This window comes from Scomber scombrus, chromosome 7, assembly GCF_963691925.1.
Source record: "Scomber scombrus chromosome 7, fScoSco1.1, whole genome shotgun sequence".
Classification (NCBI taxonomy): domain Eukaryota; kingdom Metazoa; phylum Chordata; class Actinopteri; order Scombriformes; family Scombridae; genus Scomber; species Scomber scombrus.
Window position 1 is genome coordinate 3,813,271 of NC_084976.1, and position 17,492 is coordinate 3,830,762.

General features: G+C 40.0%; 1 protein-coding gene across 1 annotated transcript; it reads left to right on the forward strand.

The window, feature by feature from the left end:
- Nucleotides 1-599: 599 nt before the first annotated feature.
- On the forward strand, nt 600-2,268 carry fzd1 (frizzled class receptor 1). The gene has a single exon (XM_062422234.1). The coding sequence runs from the start codon at nt 601-603 to the stop codon at nt 2,266-2,268; it is 1,668 nt and encodes a 555-aa protein (XP_062278218.1). The 5' UTR covers nt 600.
- The last annotated feature ends 15,224 nt before the right edge of the window (nt 2,269-17,492 follow it).

Genomic DNA, 17,492 nt, shown 5'->3' on the forward strand with positions numbered 1-17,492 from the left:
ATAAATGCCTTTTTTTTCTTTGATTGTTTTATGGTTTGTTTTTGTCTGTTTTTTTGTTTTTTCTGCAACCTTCTTACGGTCTTAATTCATTAATGTACATGTGTATTAAACGGGTTTTTCCTTAGTTGAAATTAAATAAAAATATATATTACCAAAAAAAATTTATTGTGAAGGATGTGAGCGGAAGTAACAGTGATGTAGTTTCGCAGGCTTGACGTCGCTGGGACGGAGTGAGAGCGAGGGAGCAGAACAGAACAGGTTGAAGCAGCAGACTGACGCTGTGTCGCTCAGACTGAAGGCTGGAGCCGTCTCTTTCCTGGAGGAATACGCGTTATTATTGTGGATATCAACCCGGGGAACGTTAGCTTGTGATTAAAAACAGCGAGGAATTTTTATTTCTTCCCCACTCTCACATCACTTCGGCGTGGTGAATAAGCCGGGGAGAAGGAACGCTGACATTCTACTATTATTTCTCTTTTTTTTTAACCTCGTAAAGAGCCGCCAACAAAGGGAAGTAGCCTGCTGCCTGCTGCCTGGTGGAGGTAACGTAAGTTAGAGAAGCAACACATAGAAAGTACGGCAGCGGGTCACTTCTTCACTATGGTTTATAACACACTCCTTCGTGCTGCTTTCACTTGCTCTCTTTTCATTCTGCTCATTAACGAGGGGATATTTCGAGTAAACGGGCAGTACGGTGGTGGTGGCGGGGACCGAGGAATGTCTATACCGGAGCACGGCTTCTGTCAGCCCATATCCATCCCTCTGTGTACGGACATCGCCTACAACGAGACTATCATGCCCAACCTGCTGGGTCACACCAACCAGGAGGACGCCGGCCTGGAGGTCCATCAGTTTTACCCTCTGGTGAAAGTGCAGTGCTCCCCGGATTTAAAGTTCTTCCTTTGCTCCATGTACGCGCCTGTGTGCACGGTGCTGGAGCAGGCTCTTCCACCCTGCCGGTCCCTGTGCGAGCGCGCCCGGCAAGGCTGCGAGGCTCTCATGAACAAGTTCGGCTTCCAGTGGCCCGACAGCCTGGCGTGCGAGTCTTTCCCTGTGCACGGTGCTGGAGAGCTGTGCGTGGGTCAGAATATGTCGGATCGTACCGAGCCGGACCCACCCGCTCCCTACCCCACCGAAAGGATCATGTCTGACCCTGCAAACGGTCAGTTCAGGTGCCCTGCCTCTCTCAGGGTGCCACCCTACCTGAACTACCGTTTCCTCGGGCAGGAGAACTGCGGTGCTCCGTGTGAGCCGAAGAGATCTCACGGGATGATGTACTTCAACGAAGAGGAGCTCAGATTTGCCAGGATCTGGATCGGGATCTGGTCTGTGCTGTGCTGTGCTTCCACTTTGTTCACAGTGCTGACCTACCTGGTGGACATGAAGCGGTTCAGCTACCCTGAACGCCCCATTGTCTTCTTATCAGGGTGTTACACCATGGTGTCCATCGCCTACATTGCAGGGTTCTTACTGGAGGACAAAGTGGTGTGCAATGATAGATTTGATAATGACATTAGGACTGTGGTGCAGGGCACTAAAAAGGAGGGCTGCACCATCCTCTTCATGATGCTGTACTTCTTCAGCATGGCCAGCTCAATCTGGTGGGTCATCCTGGCTCTCACCTGGTTCCTGGCAGCAGGGATGAAATGGGGCCACGAGGCCATCGAGGCCAACTCCCAGTACTTCCACTTGGCAGCCTGGGCCGTACCTGCCATTAAAACCATCACCATCCTGGCTGTGGGACAGGTGGACGGAGACGTGTTGAGTGGGGTTTGCTTCGTTGGCATCAACAGCGTGGACGCCCTAAGGGGCTTCGTGCTGGCTCCGCTCTTCGTCTACCTGTTCATCGGCACGTCCTTCCTCTTGGCGGGGTTCGTGTCCCTGTTTCGCATCCGCACCATCATGAAGCACGACGGCACCAAGACGGAGAAGCTGGAGAAGCTGATGGTGAGGATAGGGATCTTCAGCGTGCTGTACACCGTGCCGGCCACCATCGTCATCGCCTGCTACTTCTACGAGCAGGCCTTCAGAGAGCAGTGGGAGAGGACGTGGATCACCCAGACGTGTAAGACGTACGCCGTGCCGTGCCCAGGACAGAACCACCCCAACATGAGCCCCGACTTCACCGTCTTCATGATAAAGTATCTCATGACGCTCATTGTGGGCATCACCTCCGGCTTCTGGATCTGGTCTGGAAAGACCCTCAACTCGTGGAGGAGGTTTTACACGAGACTGGCCAACAGTAAACAGGGTGAGACCACAGTGTGATGTGGTTTCACACAGACTCCCACAGACTGCTTAGTGACAAACTGAATGATAATCCTTTTATTGTTTTCTTTTTTTTTTTTCAATTTTTCTCGGACTTACAGGAGACGCTCGGTCTGTTTTTTAATGTACATATTCATTTGTGAGATTTTTGTAAGTATATATTTGTATTTAAAGATTTTAAAAGTTCTTTCTTTTTAAAAAAAAAAAAAAACACCCTTTTTTTCATACTTTGGACATAATGGAATTGTACTTAATCATCACAAAGAGCCAGCTGACCATCAAGGATCCCGAGGTCTCATGACCTGACTTACTGTGGTCACCACTGGGAGTATTTCACATTCAGTGTTTGTGTCTTTTGATCAGTGAACAGCCCTGTGAGCGCCGGGGTCTATTCTAAGCAGAGTCCCGTGAAACCCAAGTGCTTCCTCGTGGCTCCCTCTTATCCTGATTAACCAGCTGTAGTTTTTGTGTCTGTTGTTGTGTAGAGCGGAGCAGCAGCAGCAGCAGCAGTTGCCTGCGTCTGAAGGGAAATGTCAGCAGTACGGGAGACTGAGACTGAAAGCGGTGCACAGGTTCAGGTTGTGAATGTGAGCCATTGTGACAGATGGTTGTGTGGCCTGTACCTCAGGGCCTCAACAGTTAAAAAAACATTCCTTTCCAAATAAAGCACACAGAATCATGCCAATTTATTATTTTTTTTAAAGGACCATATCTGGATTTATTTTATTTTTTTGCATGTTTTAGTTCTGAAAATCATGCATGCTTTTGCAGTATTACACACTCTCAGGCACATGTGTTTCCCTACCTTCCTGGAAACTTTTTTTTAATTCTCCCACTACACCTTTTTCTTTTTTCAATATGAAAATCAACTCACAGACACGTGAAACTTCCTTCCAGCGTTTCATTTAGTGTTACCGCTGCGTTACTCTCTGACCAAGTGAAAGCAGTGAAGTGGCTCACAGATGTACGAGCTGCTGACAGTTTCAAGTCTGTGCAGGTTGATTTTCCTTTTCTTTTCTTTTTTTCCTACTGTGGTTGAAATGAAAAGCAGGAAGAGGCAAAACAGGGTTGAAAGGTGTTAAAAGTGATCAGCTGTTAAGTACGGATGTGATTTGAAAAAAAAAAAAAGGGCTAAGACATGCAAAAACACCTGTGATGTTTGTTTGTTTTTAATTCACAACAGAATTATGGTCTGTATTTGTGTGAGAATGTTAAAGCACAAAGCTGGAGAACTACACATGTTTTATGTATACAGTGCTGTGTAAAAATAACTGGACATCTCTTGAGCCTTTACACCAAACTAATAAGAACATTTGATGCATGTTGATGTGTTTTAATTTAGGCAAATGATAAAATTGGGTGTGTAAAGTAGGCGCATGCTTTTTGTCATTAGAGAAGTAAAAGTACTGAAATGGCACACATGTTTTGCCAGCCTCTAAATGTGGATGAGGAGTGAGACCTCACCTCTTATTTTTTTTGTCTTATAATAGCAAACTGAAAAATCAGTTTTATATATAGTGAGAGAGAGAGAGAAAAAATCATGTAATTAAGAAGTAATTGCAGATTAATTAATGATTCTAGATTTATTAATGATCATATTGAGATCAAATATTAACATTTAACAGTGTACCTCACTTTTAAACATTGACTACATCCAGAATTGGACTAATTTAATCTTGTATTGGCATCAAAAGTGAATAATGAATCTGAGTAGAATTTCAATATGTTGTAAAGTTCAGTTTCAGAAAGTATGGTGGAACATGAGGGTCATTTCTGGCCAAATTTGGGGTCTAGATAGTTCAAATTTGCACAAAAATGAAAAAAACATTAGACTAACTTTGAATAGAGCTTATGTTAAATATGAGTAAATGCACTAAATGTTTTCTTCTAATTTTATTCTGGTTGTCATTTCATAAAATACATTGCTTACATGTAGTTGAACATCATATTTACAATCATTTCAATTTTCATAACCTACATTAGAATAAACTAAACACATAGTTTAAAAGCATAAGAGGTGTCCACGCATCAACATGGCACTGTATGTATGGTCGATATAGAGATGATGATGATGATGATGATGATGATGATGATGATGATGATGGGAGGAGGTTGTTTGTCATGCACATATCATAAATATCTGTAACACACATTTTTGATTTCATCTTTTCATCCGATGTATTTTTGTATTTTGTTGAGAGGAGACTTATAACTGTGTGTCTGCACTGTGTCTGCACTGTGTCTGCACTGTGGGACTGAAGAGCAGCCAGCAGCTCGCATGTCTTCCACTGCAGGAGAAAGGAAGCCTTGTGTTGAAATGCAGAGCGGCTGCTGTCAGTGCAGCTCGTCTCACACTCTCTCACACACACACACGCACACACACACACACATACACACACACATCATGACTTGTGCTCTTGTCAAATGCTCTTCCACATGGTGCTTCCGGTTCATAATAATCCCTTTTATTGTGTTGACGGCTCTACAATAGTCATGGCTTTGAAGTAATTTCCTTTGCATTTGCTATGAAGAGAACCTTTATATTTATAGAAAAAAAATCTTATATTATACACTAAATTGATTGCTTTATGAGAATAAAAACAATCTCACCATTGCAACTTCCAAGCTTTTGTAAAATGTCTTTTTTTTATTATTATTCTTTGAATCGGTACATTTTCAGACATGCTCGTTAGTCATTGAAGGATGGCTTCAGGGTTTGTCTATGCATGCACATACAGTATATTGAAGAGTGTTGTCAGCTGCTGTATATCATTCCTCCTGTCCGTACAAACCATAAAGTGATTCCTTCAGAATGTAGTTACAGCGTAAAGGATGTTTAGCTGACACTGATATGAAGTATGAAGCAGTCTGAATTGCCTGTTTTTATCTGAATTTTGTTCCTATACGATTTCACAGTGTTTCCTTCACTGAGCTGCAGTGGAGGAATGATAACAGAAAGTGGGAAATTCCGACTTTGTAACACTAACTTTGGAAGATCGACTTTGGATTAATTTTGTTATGTATTTTGCACAGAATTATGGTGGTTTTGAAGCTCGTCTTGCTTCACAGACAGGAGGGAAAACTACAGTGTTGATAACTCTTTTCAATGTGGTATATAGGCCTGTCATGATACTGTCATGATACTGCCATACTTTTATTGAACGATATATTGTCTCAGAAAAAATTGTGATAAACAATATTATTGTTATTTAAAAATCATTTTATACCACTGATATAATGATAATATAATAGTATAATAGTGGTGGGATTGGAGAGTGGGGTCACAGACTGCCATTATGGTTGGGGACAGAGTTATTTACCTTTAATTCTTCTACAGTCTCCACTCAGGACGTACACAGTGAGGAATGGAGGACACTACTTGTTTAGACAATGTGACATGAATAGCCTCTTAGCTGCTAATGTGAAGTGTAGAAATACTGAGGCCAAAAAACTGATCAAAGTCATGTCCATGTATCATACGATGAGTCCATATATAGACATGATGATGTTGATAATTACATTACTGTACAATAAGTCAATAACAACTATTGTGACAGGCTGGATGGTGTGTAATTAAAAGAAGTAAAGCTGTCATTTAAACTTAAAGGAATTGCACAATCACATTTGTTTTCAGTTATTTTGGCTGCTCACTAGAATTATTAAACTAATTGGAATGACACAGATGTAATGTGTGTAATCAAGAGGTGAAACAAAGCTAACAGGAGAGTCACACGGGGTGTCAATCAGACACACCCAAACATACCTGAGATCAGGTCTAATCAGATAGACAAGTGAAATCACGTGTGTGTGTGTGTGTGTGTGTGTGTGTGTGTGTGTGTGTGTGTGTGTGTGTGTGTGTGTGTGTGTGTGTGTGTGTGCGTGTGCCACAGGTGTGCAGGGCCTTCAAAAAATCAAATAATAATCAGTCAAAATCAATTTAATCTGTGTGGGTGTTGAGTGTGTAATGAAGTGGGAGTTTAATGTAGCACAACATGGAATTACTCAAGTACTCAAGTTCCTCCAAATTGTATTTCATCAAAGTACTAAAGTACTATATGCAGTTTACAGTGGTAGAAAGTAACTAAGTACATTTACTTAAGTACTATACTTAAGTACAGTTTTGAGGTACTTGTACTTTACTTGAGTATTTCCATGTGATGCTACTTTATACTTCCACTCCACTACATTTCAGAGAGAAATAATTGTACGTTTTACTCTACTCTAGTTATTTGACATTTTTCTGCTAATCCTTATGTACTTTTACTCCAATTGGATTTTTTATGCGAGACCTTTACTTGTAATGCAGTGCCTTCACATTGCATGTATCAGTGATTTTACTTAAAGGTATGCTATGCAGGAATTTCTTAAAGAATGTAGACTCATACTCATCACGTATGACTCATTAGAAGTGTGTGGTGGTGTAATTATCTGCAGAGACTCTGCCCTCTGCCTGTATTTTCTTATTATATTTGCTGTATTCAGGATGCTTCTCTGGGTGTGTAGCCCCCAGCCAATAATGGCGCACAGGGTTTGAGGTTGGTACTTGGGACCAGGCAGGGGCGGAGCTATGAGCGGTGCGACCCCCAGGGCCCACGCCCACTTCAACGTGCACATCATCAAGTATTTCATTATCAATGACGTCTTTACAATGGCAGTGTACATTGTTGCCTACAATCTATAATAGTTATACATGAGAGAGCTGAGTGGTATTTGTACTGCTCTACTACTTGTTTTCGTTTTATTTATTTATTTAGTTATTTTGTATAGTCTGACAATCTCATTTTCCACACTCCAGTCCAGTAGGTGGCGGTAAATGCACCTTAAAGTTGGTTGCCAACCGCCAATTAAAAACCAATAGAAGAAGGATACAGACTAATTTATACATAGAGCTGAGCTGAGTGGTATTTATACTGCTCTAATACTTCATACAACACATATGTATTTTGGGATTTCAGCATAATGCTAGTTTGCCCGTGAAAACAAATCATAATCACATAAATCACATTTATTTGGTTTTATTCTCAACATTTACAAAAGAACATGGCCTGCTGGGAAATGTGTTTGCCCAATCATTTTACTTCTCTGATCATAGTGCTCGCTCGTACATGCTAGGTGTTTAGCCTATTAGTTGTGAAACTAAGCCAAAGCCTTCAGCAGTAATGTTTAGTAAGCCTAAAAGTGGTGCACGAAAAAAGAAAAGAAAAGAGAGATGGATTCGCGTACCTCCAAATTGCTTAAACTGGATGTGCTACGCTAATGCTAGCAGCAGCAGGTGCTAATGCTAGCAGCAGCAGGATCTGGAGACAGAGCTAGCAAATTGGATTTCACCGCCATTGTCAACGAAGTTTGCTGAGCAGAAAGCATGCAGTTAACTTCTGAATGGGTGAGTGCAGGTTTATTTTATTATTATTATTATTAGTATTATTATTGTTATGGCAATTGATCGGCTTACTGTCATATTTGGAGATGGCATATCAGTTTGTGGTTACAAATGGCCGCTGTGCCAGGATTGTGTTCATTGGCTGTGTTTGCTTTTTGATTATGTTGTGCTGTGGTTAGGGAAATATGGTTGTATGGTTGCTATTTGGGTTTTGTTTTTGATCGTAGGCTGTTTGATGTAGGGATGTAAATAGTCCTCTTTCCTCTGTGCTCGGTTTTTGATCTGAATACTTCTACTGGCAGTTCCACATTTGGCAAGCAGCTCCTCCAAAGCAGGTACCTCCAGGTCTGAAAAGTGAAGTCAATGTGGAAGTGCCTTAAACCTGAATTTTCTCTAATGGCCAGCAGGGGGCGACTTATCTGACTCCAAAAAGTCAGAATGTATAGATGTTTATGAGAAAATGACCCTACTTCTCACTTGATTTATTACTTAAGTAATCTGTTTCCTAATGAGTGTATGGTTTCAGTTCTAATTCATAAATTCATAGGTTGCTATTTCACTGTGTTTTCAGTTCATGAAAGTTTACTGTAACATTTTGGTTGCCTAAAAAAGTCTTGTTCTTGTTTGGTTGTACTAAAAGACCTTCTAATGAGTCACTAGTTCAGTTCTTCTGGTAAGCATATTTAGTTTTAGTGGTTTTAAGCCTATTTTTTTGCTGCTAAAAATAAGCATTTTAGCACTTTTTAAGCATGAGCATTTTAGCATTTTTTTGTAATTTTTTTACAGGTAAGTATATTTAGTTTAAATGGTGTTAAGCCTGGTTTCTGCTAGCAAAAATTAGCATTATCACAATAAACCATCAACCATAAATGCACCGTTCAAACCATGTTAGAAGCTAGTGCTAGGGTCAGCTCCACCCTCTTGCCAACATATGGTAGCCTCTGGCTCAAAAATCCAAGATGGCAACAGTGCAAATGCAAACCTGAGGCTTTAAAACAGGACTCCACAAACCGGTGGGTGTCGTCACAGTTGGCTATATCCATTCTTCTTTTTACAGTCTATGGTTTCTCCATGCTTCCCTCATTTGTGCTAAGGCTATCTCAGAGCGACAGAATCTTCATACTGATATTAATCTTCTCACATGACTCCTGGAAGACAGCAAACAAGGTTATTTTATATTTTTATTGATATTAGATAAAGGAATATGAAACACTATTATAACAGCCTGTAAGGACGCAGCATGAACAGTGGGTTCAGGACCCGTTTTCATGCAGACTGGAATGCAGACTAATCCATATGAGACCTTGTATGTAGTCGCACTAATGACTACAGCTCTTAAAAAAGCTTTTGACTCTGGTGTGGCAGCCATATTCATGGGTCAGCTGCCACAGTCATTGTTCCAGGCTGCTCCTCACACCATGCTGCTTCCCCTTTTATCAGTGACACAGCTTTTAAATCTGCACGGCCCTTTGAGTTCTGACACGGATTGTCGTATGCATATGACAACTGTGAAGGCCGCCCTTCTTTGTTAGACACTGGAACATATTTTTGACACAGTAATACTTGAATAGTCGGTGTGTTTCTCATGGTGGGTCAGTCACTGGTTTTGGTATATTTTACAGGTTTATCAGGAGTTATTGTATTGTGGAGTCTGCAGAGGGCTGCTTTAGAAGGTAGAAAAAATGGGAAACACTGGAAGGAGTCAGTAGTTATAAGTCCGCAGTCTTGTATTCGTCATAATCTCTAACTGAAGCTGTGGTTGGGTTTGGGGGGCTTACAGTCCTGCTCTGCCCAGTAGCTTCTAAAACTCACATCTGGTTCCACTGTATTATCTGGATATGAACATACAGTATATTGTTTTACATATGTCATGCTTGTGGGGCAGCTCAAGATTATATCAGGCAATAACATCAGTCCTCTGGCTGCTACTGCAGAAAGACAAACATTTTTCTAACAGTAGCTTCTAGTCAGGTTTTACCCCTGCTCCACACTGCAAAAAGTTTTTTTTTTATCTTAAAAACTAATTTAGTCTAAGATTCAGTGTCCAATGCTGTGTTTCAAATGGCATACTTCTGTACTTGGAACATGTGTGGGAAAATGCACTATGAGTACCTGGATGGTACACTCCAAACAGAGAAGGGGAGGGACCACTTCATTCAAATGTATTATACATGTGTTTTTTACACTAAGCACCACTATACTGTTGTCACATATAAGCCATCAGTAGGTTTATTGGGTCTGTAATGATTTGGTAATGTAAACAATAACGTGAATGCTAAGTGCACAATGGCCATGTTTGATTTCAGACAAGATTAACCTGTTGAAGTTTGCATACTACATATTTAAGTACAGAGTGAGTGTACTACTATAAAAGTGTACTAACAGAAGTATGTGATTTGAGCCGGGTATCTGGAAAAAACAGATTTTACCCTTCATCCACATTTAATCTCCATTTTGATTATTTTTGAAAACTCCGGCCAAAGTGGAGATTTGGGAAAACTCTGTTTTCGTGTCAGTGTGTCTAAAGGGGAAAGCGGAGTTTTAGGTTCCCGAATGTCACAGTATGCGACAGAAGTGCATTAACGTCAGGTGTGCGACCTTTGTTTAGGCTTTATGCTTTTCTGAAAACGATCTGGTGTGTACGATGTTATTATCGAAAACGGAGGCGGGGAAAAATTTGTTATTATAAATACCCGGCTACGTGTATACATGGCCTGAGATATACCCCTTGTTCCCAGTGCAGTTTCTGTTGTTCATTTGCATTAAAAATAGTTGTAGATTTCTCAATAGAAACTCAATAGACAAAATGAAGACTTAAAGGAATAGTTCAGCCTTTCGAACAATCTTATGCTAATCTAGGCTAACCACATGCTCACCCCAGCTCTACATGTAGCTAATGAGACATGTATCCATCTTTTCATCTCACACCCACCAATAAGGCAAAGAAGTGGATTTCCAGAAATGTTGAAGCTGTACTTTAAGATGTTTGTAGCCTTCCTGCTGGGGAAAAGATTAATATTCTGTTCTCTTTTTTTTTTTTTTTTTTTTTTTTTACTTTATTTGGTAGAGTCAACAGACAGATAACATAAAGAGCCAGAGGCAAACAACAAAACAAATAAGAAACAAGGCACACATATCAAATATGCACATCAAAAGAAGGAAAAAAATCAGGAATATTTAAAAAGGAAAATAAATACAGTTTGAGCTGCTTATGAATGGAAAAAGACTCTATTACATTATATGTAGTGCATCAAGTAATATTTACTATATAACCAAAGGGTTTTTTTTGTGAATCATGAATAGTATTTGGCAAGAATACAAATGAGATTCATGATTTTTTTTAAAATCCTTTATGATTGTTCTGTAAAACATGAAGACCAAACTATGAAAGGAAAATACAAAATCACTGAAGATGCATGATGAAATAAACTTGTTAACATCATTAACGTTAAAATGAATTACTGTTTATAGAAGCGAACCCAAAGTAAGTAGAGGACTGTATGTGTGATGTCTGTTTTAGTCTTAGGAAACATTCTGCTGGGTACAAATTGTAGAGTAACTTCAAAGAACTTATTTGTTAATATATGTTTGAAAGGTAAAGTTTCTTCTGGGGTATTCCCTATTAGGACATTGTACAAGCTTGTATTGGCTGATTGGCATCAACCGCCTCAAATATTCTTCACAACCATTGGCTCAATCACAACTGTGTGGTCACTAACTCCCCAAAGAGTAAATTGGTTACAATTTCCTTTAAAGAGTAAATTTGCTACAGATTACTGATTGCTGACTGCTTTCCAAAGCACACGACTGCTTTTCCTGACTTTCAGGTAACCGCTGGTTTTAATTCAATTAAACGTGATTTGAAATCAAACTAGCAACCAAATGTTGAGTCTCTTTCCTTAAATGTCATGTCTGAATAAAGACGTTAGAAACATTGACATAAAAGTCACATCTGACGAGACAGCCGACAGATAGTTGAAGCAATGTTATTCCATTATGAAAAGAGCTCAAATTACACTGACCAGTCCTCTCAGTTAGTCCACAATTTTCCCAACAACTATCTTAAAAAAAACACTAAAATGTCCAGCTTTTCAACATGTTCGTCAATCAATCAATGTGTCTTCATCACGTTGGTTGCTAGCCTATGAGCTAGCCTATGACTGCTAAATTAACCCAATAAACCTACCGATGGATTATATGTGAGAACAGCATAGTGGTGCTTGGTTAAAAAAAATCACATGTATAATGTGGAGACGTTCACCGTGGTTACGACGTCTTTAACCGCTATTTCCTGTTTGAAGAGCGTTCCCTCCTCTTCTGCTACGTAGCCAAGATGGTGCCTCAACATTGCACAATTGTAAAGTTATACTTACTTTTCACTTTTGTGTGGAAACAAAGTAAATGTGGGCAAATGTTTCATCTATAGGGGGAACCCTTTGGATCATGGTCAGTAATGTAAGATTTATGGCAAAATATACTTAAGCTCTGGCATGATCCTTTGTCTCATTACCATAAATAGTACAGTCTCTTTGGCATTTCACTACATGTAACCACAGCCTATTTGTATATAAAACTGAATTTCTGAATACAGTGTGGGTACTCCTGGCATCGAGAAGAATGAGCTATAAAAAAAAAAAAAAAAGAATAACAGGCTTTAGGAGAACGGACCACCATTGTTCTTTTTTTTCCCACTCAGATTTCTATTTTACTCTTCATTGTTGAATTTCAAACCGCCTCAAGGTCAGCCGCGTGTCTTTTTTTTTGCAGCTCCGGCTCATACAGCAGCAGCGTCTCGCCAAATGAGCTGGCACCATGCTGCACTGACACTGTGAACTCCACCTCCCTGTCTCCACCTGTGGATGACTGATGTGTTGTTTTATATACTTCTTAGGCTGTCTCTCACTCACACACACCCACGAATGTCACCGCCTATGCTACGCCAGTCAGATCAGCGCCTTTCGCTTGTTCCCATTTCATGTCTGTTTTTCCCCCCCCCCATGCACTGAAAAGCAACAGTTACATACATGGACTGCCTGGCATATCATTTGCATTACAATCTAGATAAGGTCTGGTAAAGCCCTATATCTATATATGGCCTTGTTTCTGTGCTAATGCCAGTGTGGAGATTACACCACGCTAGGAGCAGAGAGAGGTTCTGCGCTTCTCCCTGAGGAGATGTTGTCAATTCTTTCAGCGCAAATCATAATGAAGGGTTGTGATAGTGTGTGACGCACTTATCAAAGATCGCACTGTTAAGCTATTCCCTTGAGAGATTTGCGAGAGAGAGAGAAAGAGAGAGAGAGCGTGTCAATCACAGGGGCGCTGTGTCTTAGGGGATGGGGGGGTAGGGGAAGGGGGGGTCGTATGATTATCTTTCCCCAGCTCCCACCCCGTATCTCCACTCTCCACATCTGCCCAATCTGCTCTCTCTCTGTCGCTTTTTCTTCTACATGAAACCACAGAGTCAAATCCACAATTCATAAAAATGTCAATTAACTCCGCTCCATGCCGGCGCGCCTGCTGCCAACGGACACGCAGAAACAGTCCTCGCGGCCCTCCGAGCGCAATTTATTCAAAGCAGGTTATTTGTTATTTCTGTGGGTAAATTATGACCCGAGTCAGATCATATGGGACACTAATTCAACCGCCTACATATATTTGCCTCTTAACTATGACACAGACGGTACACAAGGGGACAGATGCTCATAAATACTCGCAGTGTTCATCTTTTTTTTCTTCTTCATTGCACGAGTGAAAATGAAAATGGTTTAAACCACAGCTCAATCACGTCCTATTTTTAGTTTAACACAAGAATAGCAAGAGACCCGTACCACCTACAAGGCTGTCATTAGTATGCATGTTCAAAAATAAAGGTGATCTCACACACACACACACACACACACACACACACACACACACACACACACACACACACACACACACACACACACACACACACACACACACACACACACACACAGCTATAGACTGTCAGTGTCAGATGATTCAAATAAATCAAGCTTTAATAATCACTTTCAGCACAGACAGAGAAGGAAAGTCTGCATACTGATTTATCTGCTGCTACTGTTTGTGTTTCTTGTCAGTACATCAGCTGATAGCCATCGATAGATACCTGGCAGGTAGGGACAAACTGAATGGAGTAGGTAGTAGTGTCATTATTTAGTGCAACTGCACTATTGTATATTGTAAATTTAACGTTGCAGTTTTTGTCATTGACTCAAGACAGCAGTCTGTTACTTTTTGACATAAAGTCGCCCATTTGTGCTCTATTTTAATAAAAGACTTTCCTCCCAAGAAAAATGACACAATAAGTTTTAATGCCAGTTATCCAAAAATAATATATAGTTATGTTTGAGTGACACATGCCATCTATGCCCTAGTAATTATGACTCAGAGCTGTACTGATGATTTACTGTATATGGACCAGTCAAATGATTCAACACCGATTCCCATTCAAAGGTAATGAGTTGTTACATTTCCAACCACAAGTTGCAACAGCGTTACCATAACTACAATCTTTTATTGCAGCCGTGACGATGGAGATGTTTTGAACTTTAATTAAGTAGCAACTTTAACCCAACACATGTTTATCTAACCCTTACAAAGTGTCACCAGGTTAAAAATAGCATACATTGTCATACAAATGTTAAAATGGATGTGTTGTTTAAATAAGTTTAAAAGACGCTTCACAAATGTGATTACAATAGAGTTATAAGGCTATTGTGTTAAAGATTCAAAAGGTACAGTGTGATAAATACCTTTTTAAAAACACAGAAATAAAGTTAAAAATGTTTATTTTATTTTGAATAGTTCAAGGACTTAACAGGAAGTGGTAAAAGTATGCTTGACTGAAAATGTTGCAACGAAAAAGTATGAAGTTTGTGGCAGACAAGTGTGTAATTTGTGACTTTCTACTTCTACAGTCTAACATATTATTCCTGCTTATCACCAGGCCTGAAACAGAGCTTTTATTTCATTTAAAAAAAAATATCTCTAATAATTACTCACCTGCTAAATGATGTCATGCTGATTACCGCTGTGTCTTTCTGGAGTCACATGATTAAACAGTGTATTTAATATTTTAATGTGGAGGACTTGTCGGATAATAACTAAACATTGTGTTTTATATTTGGGTTGTGTAAGTGTGTATTTTGGGGGTTTTAATATTCAGTTTGCTTCTGTGTTCCTGCACTCACACACCTGCCCTGCTTCAGGTTCATTAGCCCTGCTTTGCCCTCAGTGTTTTTTTCCCCAGCCTTCACACCTGTCCTCTATCAGTCTCAGCAGCACTGCCTTGTCTCCAGTTTCCTCCCAGCCAATCAACTCCCAGTCTGCCCCTGTCTAGTCACCTGTTCTTCATTGACTTATTAGTTCAGTTAGTATTTAAGTCTTTGTTTTCTGTTCAGAGCTTGTTGGATCCTTTGTCAAATTTTTTCATCAAGTCTGTTCTATTACGCTCAGCTCAGCTTACGTATTGATTTTTGTGCATATCAACCAGAAATAAGCCCATCAATACCAAGTAGTATGGAAATGTCTCCCGTCCAATGATAGCTGCAATCCATCCTTTTTGCACCCAGAGTTATTAAATATGACTACTTGTATGGACTTGCTCACAGCCAATCAACACAAGCGTTCTTCGTTTTAATGCAGCATTTGATTGGCCCACTGCCACAGGTACAATGTGGAGGAGTGGTGGCATTTTATGTAATTTAATGCTTCTGTTCAAATGAAGTACTCAGTTGGTTTCAGTATTACTTTAAAGGTACTTGCATTGGTACCGGTATCATACTTTTTAAACAACACCCAGCCCTAGAACGTATCATCTGTATAAACTAGTTAAAGTCAGAATGTAGAAGTTGGGTTCACATTGTACTCTATGAGCTGAGTGAGAGTCATTTGGTCACCATGTATGTTTGGATCAGGAAACAGTCTTAGTTACTTATACACCAGATTTAGAGGATTTTAATTGAATCAGTGCAGGACAACAGCTCATTGAGGTCATCTTGAATTGTACTTGGTTCATAAAACTTCTTGATTTCCAGCAGATTCATTCATCTTCCTCCCATTCCTTACTGGTAAGGGATCATTGTTGTACAGTAGAGGCTCTCCCATTTTTACTTGACTGTATTACTCTAGTTTAAAAGCACATAATGATGCTAATCAGCCACACATGCATCCAATCAGGATCCATCCTCCCTCCCTCTCAACACTTTGTCACAGCACCATAACTGCTCCCCAGAGGAAAAAAAAGAGAGAGGAAGACTGATCAAATTCAATTTTTTGTGCTCTCCATCTGAGGCTGAGCTGAATGAAACTATGCAAGCATGAAATGTCGTAATGGAAGCCGTCTGTTTGCAACCTTAACTGTTTCTTAAAGAGCTGCAGATAAGAACCACGAGGAGGAGGAGGAGGAGAAAAGGGCCGAGCACTAAAGCTCCAGTTTCATGCCTTTTAAAGAGCAACACAGAGAGAGGAAAACTGTCACTGTGATGAACGGAAGAACCACACAGTTTTTACTGGTCCAAATCAACTGGTGTTCATATCTTAGCGGCCTCGTAAACACTTTACGAGCTCACAGTTAAGATGGGATGGTGTGGGTTCTGGCTGTTTATAACCAGTGGATGTCGTGAGGGGCAGAAGCCCGTAAAATAAACGTACCTCCTTTTTTTTTTTTTCTTCTTCTTTTTTTAGAACGTGTTTCCCAGAGATCAGTTTCCATCTGTCATGTTCACTACGTTGGAGGATTACATTTTATATGTAATTTAGAGATTCTACTTTCTGGTCATACTCTCTTTCCATGTTCCTGTCTTTTACATCATTTTTACATCAGCTCCAGATTTGCTGTATTTCCCAGGATGCAATTAGAAAGGCTTGAAGTTACAGTCGAGATTTAAAGTGGCTATAATTGATTTTTTTTTTTTTTTTTTAATAACAGTATCAGATAATGATGTGTGATGTCATTGGTGTAGACAGTTAGCTGTAGACTAGCTGGTGAACATAGTGGAGCATTTAGCAGCTAAGGAGCCAAATATTTCCCTCAGGACTAGTTAAAGAGCTAAGGGGGGGGGGGAATATTGGACTTAAATTCAGCAGGTGGACAGAAACACGACTCCTAATGAATGATAATGCTGCTCTGTAACTTAGATGTGGAAATAAGCTCAACAAGTTTAATGAAGAATGAAGACATTGTCCTTTTTGATTTAATATCTTATTGTTATTTATTCCTATGTGCATTATTCTTGGTAAATTGTTAATAAGGACCGAAATAAATCACCACTTCTAATATTTGCAGTAATCATAAAATGCAGTCAAATTTAATTATGTGTATCTGAGCCATCCAAAAAACATTGACACTAGCTCTGGGTGCTCTCGGTGCTCTGGGCTTAGCCCCGGATCTTGTCAACTCCTAGATCCACCCCTGCTTGGCACCTTGCATGGCAGCCTCTGTTTGAATGTGTGTGAATGTTGGCATGTATTGTAGAGCACTTTGAGTGGTTTCCAGACTAGAAAAACACTGTAAGTGCAGTGTATTTATTAATTACTTGCATTTTATTGTTTTTATTAGCTGGGTAGTGAAATGACAGCCCACAAAATAGCTAAATTAACATGGAGTCAGAAAGTGAAACCATTGGGATTATAGTTGACTGACGCATGCTTGGTGTGAGCTGCATGGTAATTCAGTCAGTTTACTCAGCTGTGAGCCGCATCATTGATCAAAGCTGACGTCATAGCTCTTTGCTTCATGATTACCCTTCTTTCTTTTAAATATATCAACCATTATTACCATTAATGCAAGGAGCTAAATTAGACAGGTGAAAATAAG

Coding starts and splice junctions, on each gene's coding strand:
- fzd1 (XM_062422234.1), top strand. CDS start 601: ATGGTTTATAACACACTCCTTCGTGCTGCTTTCACTTGCTCTCTTTTC.